We start from the raw sequence: 12,274 nt of genomic DNA, 5'->3' as shown, positions 1-12,274 counted from the left end.
TAGAGATGGGTGGTCACCCTACCTGGGATGTTGAGTCCAATCCCCTGCTATCACAGGCAACCCCATGATAAATGGATCAAGCACCTTCTTAAAACTAGTTAGGTTGCCGTTTCCCCTCCCCCCTACTCCTATTGGAAGGTTGTTGCAGAACCTCACTCCTTTGGCTGTTAGAACCTTTTTCTAGTTTCCAACTTGAATTTATTCATGTCCAGTTTATACCTATTTGTACCCACTTACATTAAAAAGCCTCCTTCATAATAAGTTAAGTGATAAAATTACCTTAGTATTAGTGTTCCATATCTGGGTGACAGATTATTTGGTCTGAAAATAGACAATCCACTTCCTTCCCTGATGAACCAAGGGACGCACCCCACCTATGTACTTATTCACCACACTGATACTGACTTGGACTCTTAATACATTCCCTGGGTGGCGTACCCGAGCCCACTTATCCACTGACGCTTTAAAAACTCCCGCACCCCAATCTGGGTCTATGCTGGTTATGTGATATGTATGTATCTTGTGATCCTTGTAAGCGATACCTGTAATCCCTCATAACTCAAGCCTGACCCCAGATGTACAGTACCTTCTCTCTTAACTTTGTGTATATTTAATTTTAAACATTAACTTTAATAAAATTTTTAAATCTTCTTGGAGCATTTAAGATCAGATGAGACTTCACTGAGGTTTGGGAAACAAAGCAAAAAGCAACAAAACAAAATTGTAAATGAAAAATTCACAGCAATGATTTTTTTAGACAAGTCCACTCAGTACTTTTATTTCTTTACATAAAGCTCAGTGATTTTTTTGTTAGTGTAATTTGTGATACATTGGACCATGACTTCGTTTCTGTATCTTATGGCTTTATAGGTTCACCTGTTACCATAGTATCTGAGCACACTACTATATTAACTGGCAGCTTTGTTGATCCCACAGAATAACCTAGTTTAAAAAGTTGGCACCTACCTGTAAGGTTTAAGCAGGGAGCTAGGAGCCAGGAATGTATGAGTACTAATACTGACTCTCACTGTCTGTGGCCCTGAATAAATCATATGAATCTGTTCTCCACTTTTCTCATCTGTGAAATGGGTATGTTGCTACATTCCTACCTCAGATGGGTGTTTTTGGGGTTAATTTAAGTTCATACAGTACTGAAGATGAAAAGCACTATATAATTGTATGGCAGTATTGTAATCCAGGTTCTGACCCTACAATTTCTCAGAATTTTATATATGTATAATTCTCTTTGCATTGTTAGTTTCACTACGTCCCTCCATCAAGTCAGGCAGCTAGCTGGACCAATTTTATTCTGATGTGTGAAGAGCTCTTAAAGCCCCTTCTCCCCCCTATCCCAGTTGTGGTGGTTGCCACTGCCAGCAAAATTGGAATGATATCTATTAGATAGTAGGCATCTTATTAATAGTGAATATAGATAGGCTAATGTTTTGTTCACTTTCACAAAATACAATGTTGAAAAGGTTCTATGAACTTTTAGAGTCCTAAAGTTCTACAGCAATGTCTTTCTAACTCTCTTGAGGGCCTGTAGACTAAGTGGTAGCACTGGCTGTTTATTTCCAATAGCAAATTATGCTTCTAAGTATATGTCTACAGCAAAAAATGAACCCGCACCAGCGAGTCTCAGAGCCTGGGTCAACTGACTCAGGCTCCTGGTGCAGGGCTAAAAATAGCAGAGTAGCCTGCCAGGTTGGAAGGTCTCAGAGCCCAGGCTCCAGCCTGAGCTCGAATGTCTACACTGCTGTTCTTAGCTCCATAGCCCAAGCCTACATGCCCGAGTCAGCTGACCCGAGCTCTGAGACTTACTGCCGCTTTTGGTTTTTGGTTCTTTTTGCTGTATAGATGCACCCTTAGTCCCTGAGAAGAATGTTATATTTTTTTAAATACAGAAAGGCTGTAGCAAGAATAGTGATGATGGTCCATACCTATTTGTTTGGTACGTGGTACATCTTTTGATCACCAGGATATGATAATTGGTGTCTGGTGTCATATGATTTTAACTAAGGTGGCAAAGCATTTTCTCTTATAACCTCTTTCTCATGTGTTTGAAACTTTTCAAAACATTTTGGGCTGAAGTGTTCCATGCTTGGTCTATTTCAAAAGGTTAATTTCTTTTTAAAGATGGAGCAAATCCTTCTCAGCCATTTTGAGTTTGTGGATGATACCAAGCTGGGAGAGGTTTCAAGTGCTTTGGAGGATAGGATTATAATTCAAAATGATCTGGACAAACTGGAGAAATGGTCTGAAGTAAATAAGATGATATTCAATAAGGACAAACGCAAAGTACTCCACTTAGGAAGGAACAATCAGTTGCACACATACAAAATGGGAAATGACTGCCTAGGAAGGAGTACTGTGGAAAGGGATCTTGGGGTCATAGTGGATCACAAGATAAATATGAGTCAACAGTGTAACACGGTTGCAAAAAAAGTGAACATCATTCTGGGATGTATTAGCAGGAGTGTTGTAAGCAAGACATGAGAAGTAATTCTTCCGCTCTACTCTGCACTGATTAGGCCTCCCAATTCTGGGCACCACATTTCCAGAAAGATGTGGACAAATTGGAGAAAGTCCAGAGAAGAGCAACAAAAATGATTAAGGTCTAGAAAACATGACCTCTGAGGGAAGATTGAAAAAATTGGGTTTGTTTAGTCTGGAAAAGAGAAGACTGAGAGGAGCCATGATATCAGTTTTCAAGTACATAAAAGGTTGTTATAAGGAAGAGGGAGAAAAGTTGTTCTTCTTAAATGCTGAGCACAGGACAAGAAGCAGTGGGCTTAAATTGCAGCAAGGGAGGTTTAGGTTGGACATTAGGAAAAACTTCTTAACTGTCAGGGTGGTTAAGCACTGGAATAAATTGCCTATGGAGATTGTGGAATCTCCATCACTGGAGATTTTTAAGAGCAGATTAGACAAACACCTGTCAGGGATGGTCTAGATAATACTTAGTCCTGCCATGAGTGCAGGGGACTGGACTAAATGATCTCTCGAGGTCCCTTCCAGTCCTATGATTCTATGATTTAAAAATACTTATCCATTTAAAAAATGGACTTTTATAGCAGTAGTTAATTGTTTAAAAGTCACAAAAAGTTAGGTTCAACAACATACATGTAACTTTGTCTCATTGCACACTTGCATTACTCTAAAATCTTTAATAATCTGTTCACATGTTTTAAGATTGTATGTGTATTTGAGAGTGTAGAAAAAAATATGTAGTATTTGATAACTTCTGTAGTATGTGATAACATAACTAAATACTGTAGCTAATGCATAAACATGTGCCGAGTTAGAATTGGGTGTTCATCCTTAAGTCAAGAAAAAATGAAAGTTAGTACTTTGCAATCTGAATACTAAATTTACATAGGAGAGTTGTTTTGCACGTAAAGACAGCAGCTGTAGAGAAACACAAATATTGTGTAATAACAAGAAAGGAAATAAAGTGAGCTAGTGCTGTGCTCTTGCCACCCTTTAAAGATTTGGACCTGAAGATTGTTTTTTTTCGTTTGTTTGTTTTTCTTGTAGCATTTTCAGTTTTGTTTTATGGTTCAGCAAATAAACTCTTCCACTCTCATGTGTGCACACACATGTATTTCAGCCATGACTCAAACCTCTAATGAGGCTATATGGTTTAACACGGCTAACTAAAATAAATATAAGTCAAGATGAACGAAATAGTGGGCTTTTAATTGATTTCTAATTTTGCTACTTCATCTTTGTGAAACTGCCTGAGAGTCGTTCAGCTGCTCCCTTAATTTCTGAAACACTCTTACAGGCCAATCTGCCCCTGCTGCAGCGGGAGCTCCTGCACTGTGCAAGGCTGGCCAAGCAGAATCCCGCCCAGTACCTCGCTCAGCATGAACAGCTGCTTCTGGATGCCAGCACCACCTCACCTGTTGACTCCTCAGAGCTGCTTCTCGATGTGAACGAAAACGGGAAGAGGCGAACTCCAGACAGGTCAGAAGGCCAGAGTGCTAATACTCTGCAATTGTAAACATGCTTCGGGATGTAAAGCTAACATGCTGATGTCTATTACAATTAGAGTGGTGTGGGACACTCCATTTCATTCTACAAAATTTGTGCTGAGTTTTCCAAGATTAATTTTTTCAGTTACAGCTAAATAATGGGCAGATTTTACTTGGACCCATGTGAAATGTTCCCACTGACTCCAGGCAATGAACCTCTATTGCATGCACATGAGAAGCCTTAGGGCAGAATTTGGCCATATGTAATTGGGAATAATACAGAACTGTTCACAGCACTATCACTAACCATTTGGTGCATAATGTTTGTATGCAGCTTAAAGTGATTAGCAGATTGTTCCTACTCTATATGTGAATCTGTCTGTATTTGGGTTTTTGTCTGAGGAAATATTAAATATGGGAAGTTGGATAGGCACCCATACTGGGGACTATAATTACAGTATTCACTTTCTTGAATACAAATGTGATTATCACGTCTACATGCAATTCCCAAATATGAAATACAGTTGTATTATGGAAATACTAGAGAACTACATATAGCAGGTTACTGAGCTGTAGTGCTACATAAACATCTGGGAGTCTGCTGATATCCTGATAAATACCAGAACAAAGAGACTGCTTCAGAATGCAATCAGATCTTTAATTCCTTATTCAGTTGTTAGATTTTACATAGCAGATATGTAAGGATATATGTAGTGTTTCTTTAAATTTGTGGAAGGAAACCAGGGGCACGGGGGGGAGGGGGGGGTAGGGATGATTCTAGGCGGAAGCCCTGTGGAGAGACAGAGAAAGAATCACAGAGTAGCTTTAGGGACAAGGGACAATACTGGTTTCCCTTATTCCCATAAAGTTCCTTATTCACTGTTAGAGGAAAGTGACTCTTGATTTTTTTAAACTATTGTCCAATGAAATAGTGTCAGATGTTTGAGTTCTTTCTGAATCTGCATAACTATTCTCTGCACTAGATCCAAATAGTGGATTTTGGCTAGTTTCACTTGTCACTGGCAATACCAAGCTGACAACTTTTATAAAGCCATTCAGAAGATATTACTTTTGTTTTGCATTATGCATCACTGGCACCCCAGAAATCTTTTAAAGGGAGGGAGGAAATCAAGATTCTGTGGAGCCTGGAGGGAGTGCAGAGTTTTGTGGGTGACAGTTTAGTTTATGGCCAGTCAGTGGAAGAACATAACGTAAGGAAAAACAAGGTCTGAAGGCAAGTGATGCTGCTAGACTAAAATAAAATAGCAGATATTTGAGCATATGTGAATGTGAGACGTTCACAGGATATGTGCTAGGTCTTGAAAATGTTGAGTTAGTGATTCCTCAAGCCACTCATGCCAGTCACAAACAGTAAAAATCTAGATAAGGTTCCCGTTAGATGGCAGGGAATGTTCATGCATTTGAGATATTAACCTATTGCAAAATATGTGCCAGGGAAATCCTTTGAGCTGGATGACACCTTATTGAGAAGTCCTGTTGGCCACCAAAATTTTCCAGAAGCTGAAGATGATTATGTGGGTGTAATTTTTGAGTGGCATTTCTTTGCTACACCGTCCGCACAAATTCAAACAAACTGAAATAGCCACAAGTGTTAACACACAGCAGCAAAAGGAATCCAAGATAGGTGGCCTGGTTAATTATCAGGAGTCCCACATCCAACATGTGACTGTTACAAGGAGAGGGGAAATCACCAAAGCTCAAAATCCAATTACCTGTGGCAATTATGTCATAGTCGCTCAGTCTTTGCAGGATAACATATTGGAAATGATACATGTTGGGAAAAGAAGGTCTCACAATATGATGGGAGTGAGCCCAAATGTCAGAGTGGTGGTCCACCATAGGGCAGGACCTAGAATACAAGGTGGAATCATGGATGCTTGAGTAATAGACACAACTTAAAAAATCTCTCATATCCACAGGATACTACCCATTAGGTCTTGGATGGGTGAAGTAAATAGCACTAGACCTGCCTAACAAGGATCATACCTCCATGGTATCCCTTGACTAATTTTCTTGGCAGAAATTCTACTTCTCATTTAACCCATATGACAACAGGTCAAAAGAAGATATCTTTTAACTTTCGTCTTTTTCTGGCATTTCAGAACCAATAGCCACTCACACTGAGCCACAGTTTCCCAGTGCTGATTTCCAAACTTTTATGATAGGTACAATTTCACATACGTTAATTTTAAGCCCTCACTGTACACAAAGGAATGAACTGGTGGAGAGAGCAGTGCAGGTTGCTGAGAGAATTCTACTATCAAAAGACTTCATACTAGCTTTGCTGAGCTATAAGGCAACCCCTCACACAGATCTTGGCGTAATCCTAACTCACCTGTTAATGAGTCAACAGATCAGAACCCTGCTGAATTTAGAAGTACATTTTCACCCTCAATGATCCTTCTAAAGGACTACTGAGTGACTACAAATTTCAAAGGTCTAAAAACGCTTTCTACTTTATTGGAATGGTATCCTAAGCTTCATAAAGAAGACTCTGTTTTGGTAATATTGAACAACTTAGTGGACATAGCTGCACCCAGAGGTCTTGCCTGGTCAAGGAACTCTGAACAGAAGAAACAGGCAACAGCTTCAGCTGAATCCAACCCCGGGGAGTTGTCATGTGACCCTAGTAATACTAAGTATCAGGGGGTAGTCGTGTTAGTCTGTATCTACAAAAACAACAAGGAGTCTGGTGGCACCTTAAAGACTAACAGATTTATTTGGGCATAAGCTTTCGTGGGTAAAAACCCCGAAACCTTATTCCCAAATAAATCTGTTAGTCTTTAGGGTGCCACCAGACTCCTAGTAATACTGGTACTCACACCAAACAGTAAAGTGAGAGAATCCTGTGTAGAAGAGTCTTAAATCTATTGAACAGAAGTCTGCATCATTTGAGATTTGATAATACAAGTGAATCAACCAGAGAAATACTTCCTCAGAGCTAGAACATGGCCGCAGATCTACATGAGTGGTGAAACCAATGAATTCTCTTGCTCCATAACTTATTGAATTGTTAAAGATTATTTGTCTGGGGGTAGGAGAAACATGTGAGGATGTGTGTCCTGTTTGTTTAAATCTTCATATATAAAAAATAAAAATATGTCAAAAAATGTTAGGTATCTTAATGATAGGTGTAAGTGTCACTACCACTCTGCCAACAATGTACATATAAGGGTATATGAAGATAAAAGGCAGCCTCTTTCCAGGGAAACTAAAAACATTGGACCAGATTCTGAATCCTGATATGTGCTCATTGCTCTTGCTGAAGTCAGTTGGATAGGATCTTACACATTTTTCCTCTTCTCACCCACTCCCTTCCAAAATTGGTACTAGTATGTTTACATACACATACACCTAAGTATGCTTGTATGCTCTAACTCTGACTCCAGTAGAGGTGAAATACAGAATTAGGAAGAAAAATAGAGAGGGAGCGTGTATTGTGTATATGCACACTTGTGTGTCTTGAGGGTTTAACATTTTTTCCTTGTATAATTTCAGCATCTTGTTTGCATATGCATTTTGCATCTCTAGTTATTTTTCTGCATATGCATATCTACTGTATGTGAGGTTTTATAGAGCAATGTGACAGCAGAGCTTAGTGTTTTACTGAATGTTTTCTTGGTGCATATGGTCTGACATGGCTGAGCAGCCACGGTGAGATTTTGGAGTCTATTAAACTAGCTCATTAAAAAGATCAATCTGTTTCTGCAATAACACTGGGAGCCATCAGTCACTGAAAGAGAGAAAAAACTGACACCTGAGGAGACAACACATTTTGATAATTTGTTCATGACATGTCATGAACAAAGTGTTTACTCTACCTTGTTTACAACTTTTTGGGCTTATATCCTGCTGTCATAGGGCTAAAAAAGTTGGACTAACAACTTTTTTGTGTGAATGAATTCTTTGCCTTAAACCTCTACATAATTTTAAATAAATTTACTGTGTAAATTTGCTGCTGTTTACAAAGAAATTAATCCTGTATTGAGGCTGCCCTAAAAGACTGTTATTGTGCAGTATAGAAGCGTGTCACCTAGTACAGGGGCAGGCAAACTTTTTGGTCTGAGGGCTGCATTGGGTTTCGGAAATTGTATGGGGGGGCCGATTAAGGGAGGGGATCGTGGCCCAGCCCCCACCCCCTATCTGCTCCCCCCCCCCCGGGACTCCTGCCCCATCCAACCCCCCCTGTTCCCTTATGGTCCCCCCGGGGACCCCTGCCCCATCCACACACCCCCGCTCCCTGTCCCCTGACTGCCCGCAGAACCCCTGCCCCGACTGTCCCCTGCCGCCCATCCAACCCCCCTCCTTCGTGACTGCCCCCCTGGAACCCCAGCCCCCATTCAACCCCCTGTTCCCCCCCCGACTGCCCCGACCCCATCCATGCCCTCACCGCCTGACCACCCCCCCGAACTCCCCTGCCCTCTATCCAACCCCCCCTGCTCCGTGTCCCCTTACTGCGCTGCCTGGAGCGCTGGTGGTGTTACAGCCGCGCCGTCCGGCTGCAGCCGGGCCACGCCGCCGCCTGCAGCCGGGCCACGCTGCCACCGCCACCACACAGCACAGAGACCGGGTCAGGCCGGGCTCTGCAGCTGCACTGCCCCAGGAGCTCACAGACCCACCAACCAGAGCATTGTGCTGGCGGCGGAGCGAGCTAGCTGAGGCTGCAGGGGAGGGGGGGGACAGCAGGGGAGGGGCCGGGGGCTAGCCTCCCGGGCCAGGAGCTCAGAGGCCGGGCAGGATGGTCGCGTGGGCCATAGTTTGCTCACCCCTGACCTAGTAGCTGTACATTTGACAGACACATCAAGTGCATGTAAAAAATTATTAGGCAAAAAAGACCGATAAAAATAATTCTAAGTGGAAAAATGTTTGCCAGCAATATCTGATACATGGGGGGAGGGGAGGAAGGAGAGACTAACAGTTAAGGCTTTTGTTGGTGAGAACTGTCATGACAGTTTCGTGGACTTCGAGAGAGCAGTTTGGAGAAATGCCCTCCTGTAGAGGTGATGCCCCCTTGTGAGAAGGTTGATATTGACTGTGTCAGGGACACAGATCTAGGTTGGGCACTGCCAGGTATTGAGGGCCTATTTCTGCCATCTCAGTTCATGGGAGTGGAGGATGCTCAGCACCTCATTGGACCATGAGCCTTGCAACCAATGTGAAAAGTTTAGGAATCTTCTTTGAGCAAAATCTTACAGGTTCTTCAGTTAAGTTAATCGCCTGAGTTGTGACATGAAGCACTTCCTTAGTATGATGGTTCTGTGTGACAAGTAAATATACACATGATGTTTATATGTTGATCTGTGCTGTGCATACAACATTATCTTATCTGCAAAATAATTTGATAGATATAGGCACAAAAGAGATTTTTTTCCAGTAGATTATCACTCATTCAGTCATCAATCTTTTACATATAAATATTAGTTTAAACCAAAGCATCTTGCAGAAATGAAGGACGAACATTCTCCATCCCAACTCCCATTCACTGGCCTCAATAATGTTATTCTCATAAATTGCATTTAATATTTTGTATCAAACGGTAAAGTTAATTTGCCAGCCAGGGCAGTCGTTTGCTGTTTGATTTCCTGCTCTGGAATGCACAGTCATTTGAAACTAAAGATTCTTACTGTACATTTGATTGTGTGCCTTCAGCAATTCTTGATGAGAAGTAACAGTCAATCCCAGTTGTAACTGGACAGCCCTTAATCTCAATAAAAAAGTAGTCCAAATGTAAAAAATCCTTCAGCATGAACATCTACAGTTACAAAAACCTCATTCTCTGAAACTGGCCTCTCTCGTCCTTGCCCTCAGATCTTGGGTGGCAGGAGAGGAGGAGGATTCTGTACACTGAGACATACATACGAGCAGCTGTAGAAAAAAAACAGGACCTCTACAGTATTTGACTTTTTAATCTTTGTTAGAGGTTATCATTCTAACCTTGATATTCAAGAACAAATTTTGAGTGTGCCTTCAAAAATGCATCCATAGTTTGATTTGTGCATACAAAAATCTGCATACTTTCACGCAAATGTGTACTTGCAGATTAAAATTTCATAGTTGGATTTGAGTAGTTGCGGGTTTCAGGTTCTGCATGCAGCCCAATGTAAAATATGTAGGTGCATTCTTGGAGAACAGTCAAAAAGGGTTGCTATCCATTGGAGTTTAACAGCATAAATTACAGTGACAGCAATTAAATGTATAGTTACCTTGGCACTCATGGGGGTCACATCTCAGTCCCATCCCACTTCTTATCATTTGTCTTTCTAGAACATAGTGTACAGTAATTTTAACCGTTTACTTCCTTGCTCAAAAATACTCATTGTAACAGATGCCCTAAAGTGCCTGGCAAAGATCCTCTCCCTTTCGCCATGAGAGGGATAATGGGGGCCTCCGTTCACCCCTGCAATTGCAGTGGGCACTGGTGCTTGTGTATGGAGTCTCTGGAAAGCCTATCTTTATTCCCAGCAACAAGCTTTAGCAAAACCCATCTCTTCATTTCCTGTTGCTAACTGCCACAGCACGTGAAATAGAGATTTCCCCTGATCCCTCCTCCAGTGGGCCCTGATACCTGCCGCACCTCTTCGCTGCAATGGGCTCAATCTGCTGCGCTGCTCTCAATCCTGCCCCAGGATGCCGTCCTTGTCTCCTGCCCAGCTTCCTCTCCAGCAGGCTGTTCCTGCCTGCCTGAGACCCTGCCCTAGTCCTGCCCCATAAAGCAGTGCATGGGAGAGAGTATAGCTGTCTGGAGAGAAAGGGTGCACGTTCTCCTGGGTCCCTGTCCTTCACCCCCACACTTATCTCACCTCTGTGTGTCTCCCCTTCCCCAGTTCAGGAGACTAAAAGGCGCAGACAGCTACTGCCACTGAGCCAGCTCCCTGCTAGATTCCTGCTCTGCATAGGCAGGGTGCAGGAGCCATCAAACCCTGCAGCAGCCTTTGTTACAGGCAGCCAAAACTGTATTTCGGTCCTAGCAGCTGAGGCGACCAACAGTGACATCTAGCATCAGTTACAGCATCAGCTATAGCTCAGCCAGAAACCCTCAGCCACCAGGGGGGAAAAAGTGTAAATGGCACCTCCCCTGGTGCACGCGCCCCACGGTTTGAGAACTGGAGCGAAGTGGAGCTCCAGTACAAGAGGAGTTGAGACAGTTGTTATTCGGATAAGCATGGGCTGTAATAGAGCTAGAAAGTCATTCTTCATTTGTAGTATGGTCTCTGGGCAGAATGGAAGTGACTTACCTCTGTTTTTTCCTGAGGATGTAAACAGGCATTCACTGTTAGGTTCATATATATTAGCTGATGGTGTGGTTGCGGGTGGACTGTGTGCACTTTATTTTGAAATATTTGATTATAGACTCAAATTCATTTTGTTTCTTTATGGCTAATTTTCTGGCCCAACACTAACTCTTCTAAATGACCTCACTATGAAAGCGCCATCTGTTACGAGGAATGGAGTGGGAACAGTTGAAGGCTGCCCTAAGATTGTGACCTAACCAATGTTCTCTTTAGATCAACAGCATGCGCAGGATTTTTGATCAAAGCTGTTGTGAGGGCACAAAAATATAGCTTCTTCTTTGATTAGTGTCCCTATGGGCGCTGTACTTCAGATGCGTGTATACCCCATGCATGTCTGATCAGAGAGTTTAGGTAGCAGTGCCTGTCTGGCCTGCTCATGTGCTCTACTCTGCCTTGTGTACTGCACCATGGCTATATAGTGCTGCATGGGTAAACCGCCCTCAGTTCTTTCTCAAGTGCCTTGGCATGAGACAGAGCCTCAGCAGTGTCTGAGTTGATCTTACCTCAACTGCAGTTTCTTTCATAGTTTCACTTAGGCCTAGTCTTCACTTACCGGCTGGTCCTGCGGCACGCCATTGATGTTCTGGGATCGATCCCGGAAGTGCTCGCAGTCGGCGCCGGTACTCCAGCTCGCCGAGAGGAGTACGCGGCGTCGACGGGGGGAGACTTCCGGCCGCGTCTGGACCGCGGTAAGTTCGGACTAAGGTACTTCGAATTCAGCTACGTTATTAACGTAGCTGAATTTGCGTACCTTAGTCCGAAGTCCGGACTAAGTGGGGACCAGGCCTTAGTTTAGTTAGTTATAGCAGTAGTAGTTAGCTGTAGTTTTAAAAAAATGTTGTAAGGACCATCATCCTTTTAGTTTTTCCCTGCAGAGAACTTTAGCTTGTGGGGAGGGTATGCTGGCTCTCCTAATGTTGCCTTTTGTGCCAGAAGGCTCTCCTGGTGAACAATTGATACTCCCAGTCTGTCCATTGCTTGAGG

General features: G+C 42.7%; 1 protein-coding gene across 7 annotated transcripts in view; it reads left to right on the top strand.

The window, feature by feature from the left end:
* Nucleotides 1-12,274, top strand: part of RUNX1T1 (RUNX1 partner transcriptional co-repressor 1) — a 141,973-nt gene that overhangs the window by 89,647 nt on the left and 40,052 nt on the right. For all 7 annotated transcript variants that reach the window (XM_034763254.1, XM_034763255.1, XM_034763252.1 and 4 more), the window contains one exon: nucleotides 3,788-3,969. In XM_034763254.1, coding sequence (XP_034619145.1) covers nucleotides 3,788-3,969 — 182 coding nt within the window. The remainder of the gene's footprint in view (nucleotides 1-3,787; nucleotides 3,970-12,274) is intronic.

This window comes from Trachemys scripta, chromosome 2 (genome assembly GCF_013100865.1).
Source record: "Trachemys scripta elegans isolate TJP31775 chromosome 2, CAS_Tse_1.0, whole genome shotgun sequence".
NCBI lineage: Eukaryota > Metazoa > Chordata > Testudines > Emydidae > Trachemys > Trachemys scripta.
The sequence above is the reverse complement of the archived record's forward strand: the minus strand, read 5'-3'. Positions and strand labels throughout refer to the sequence as shown.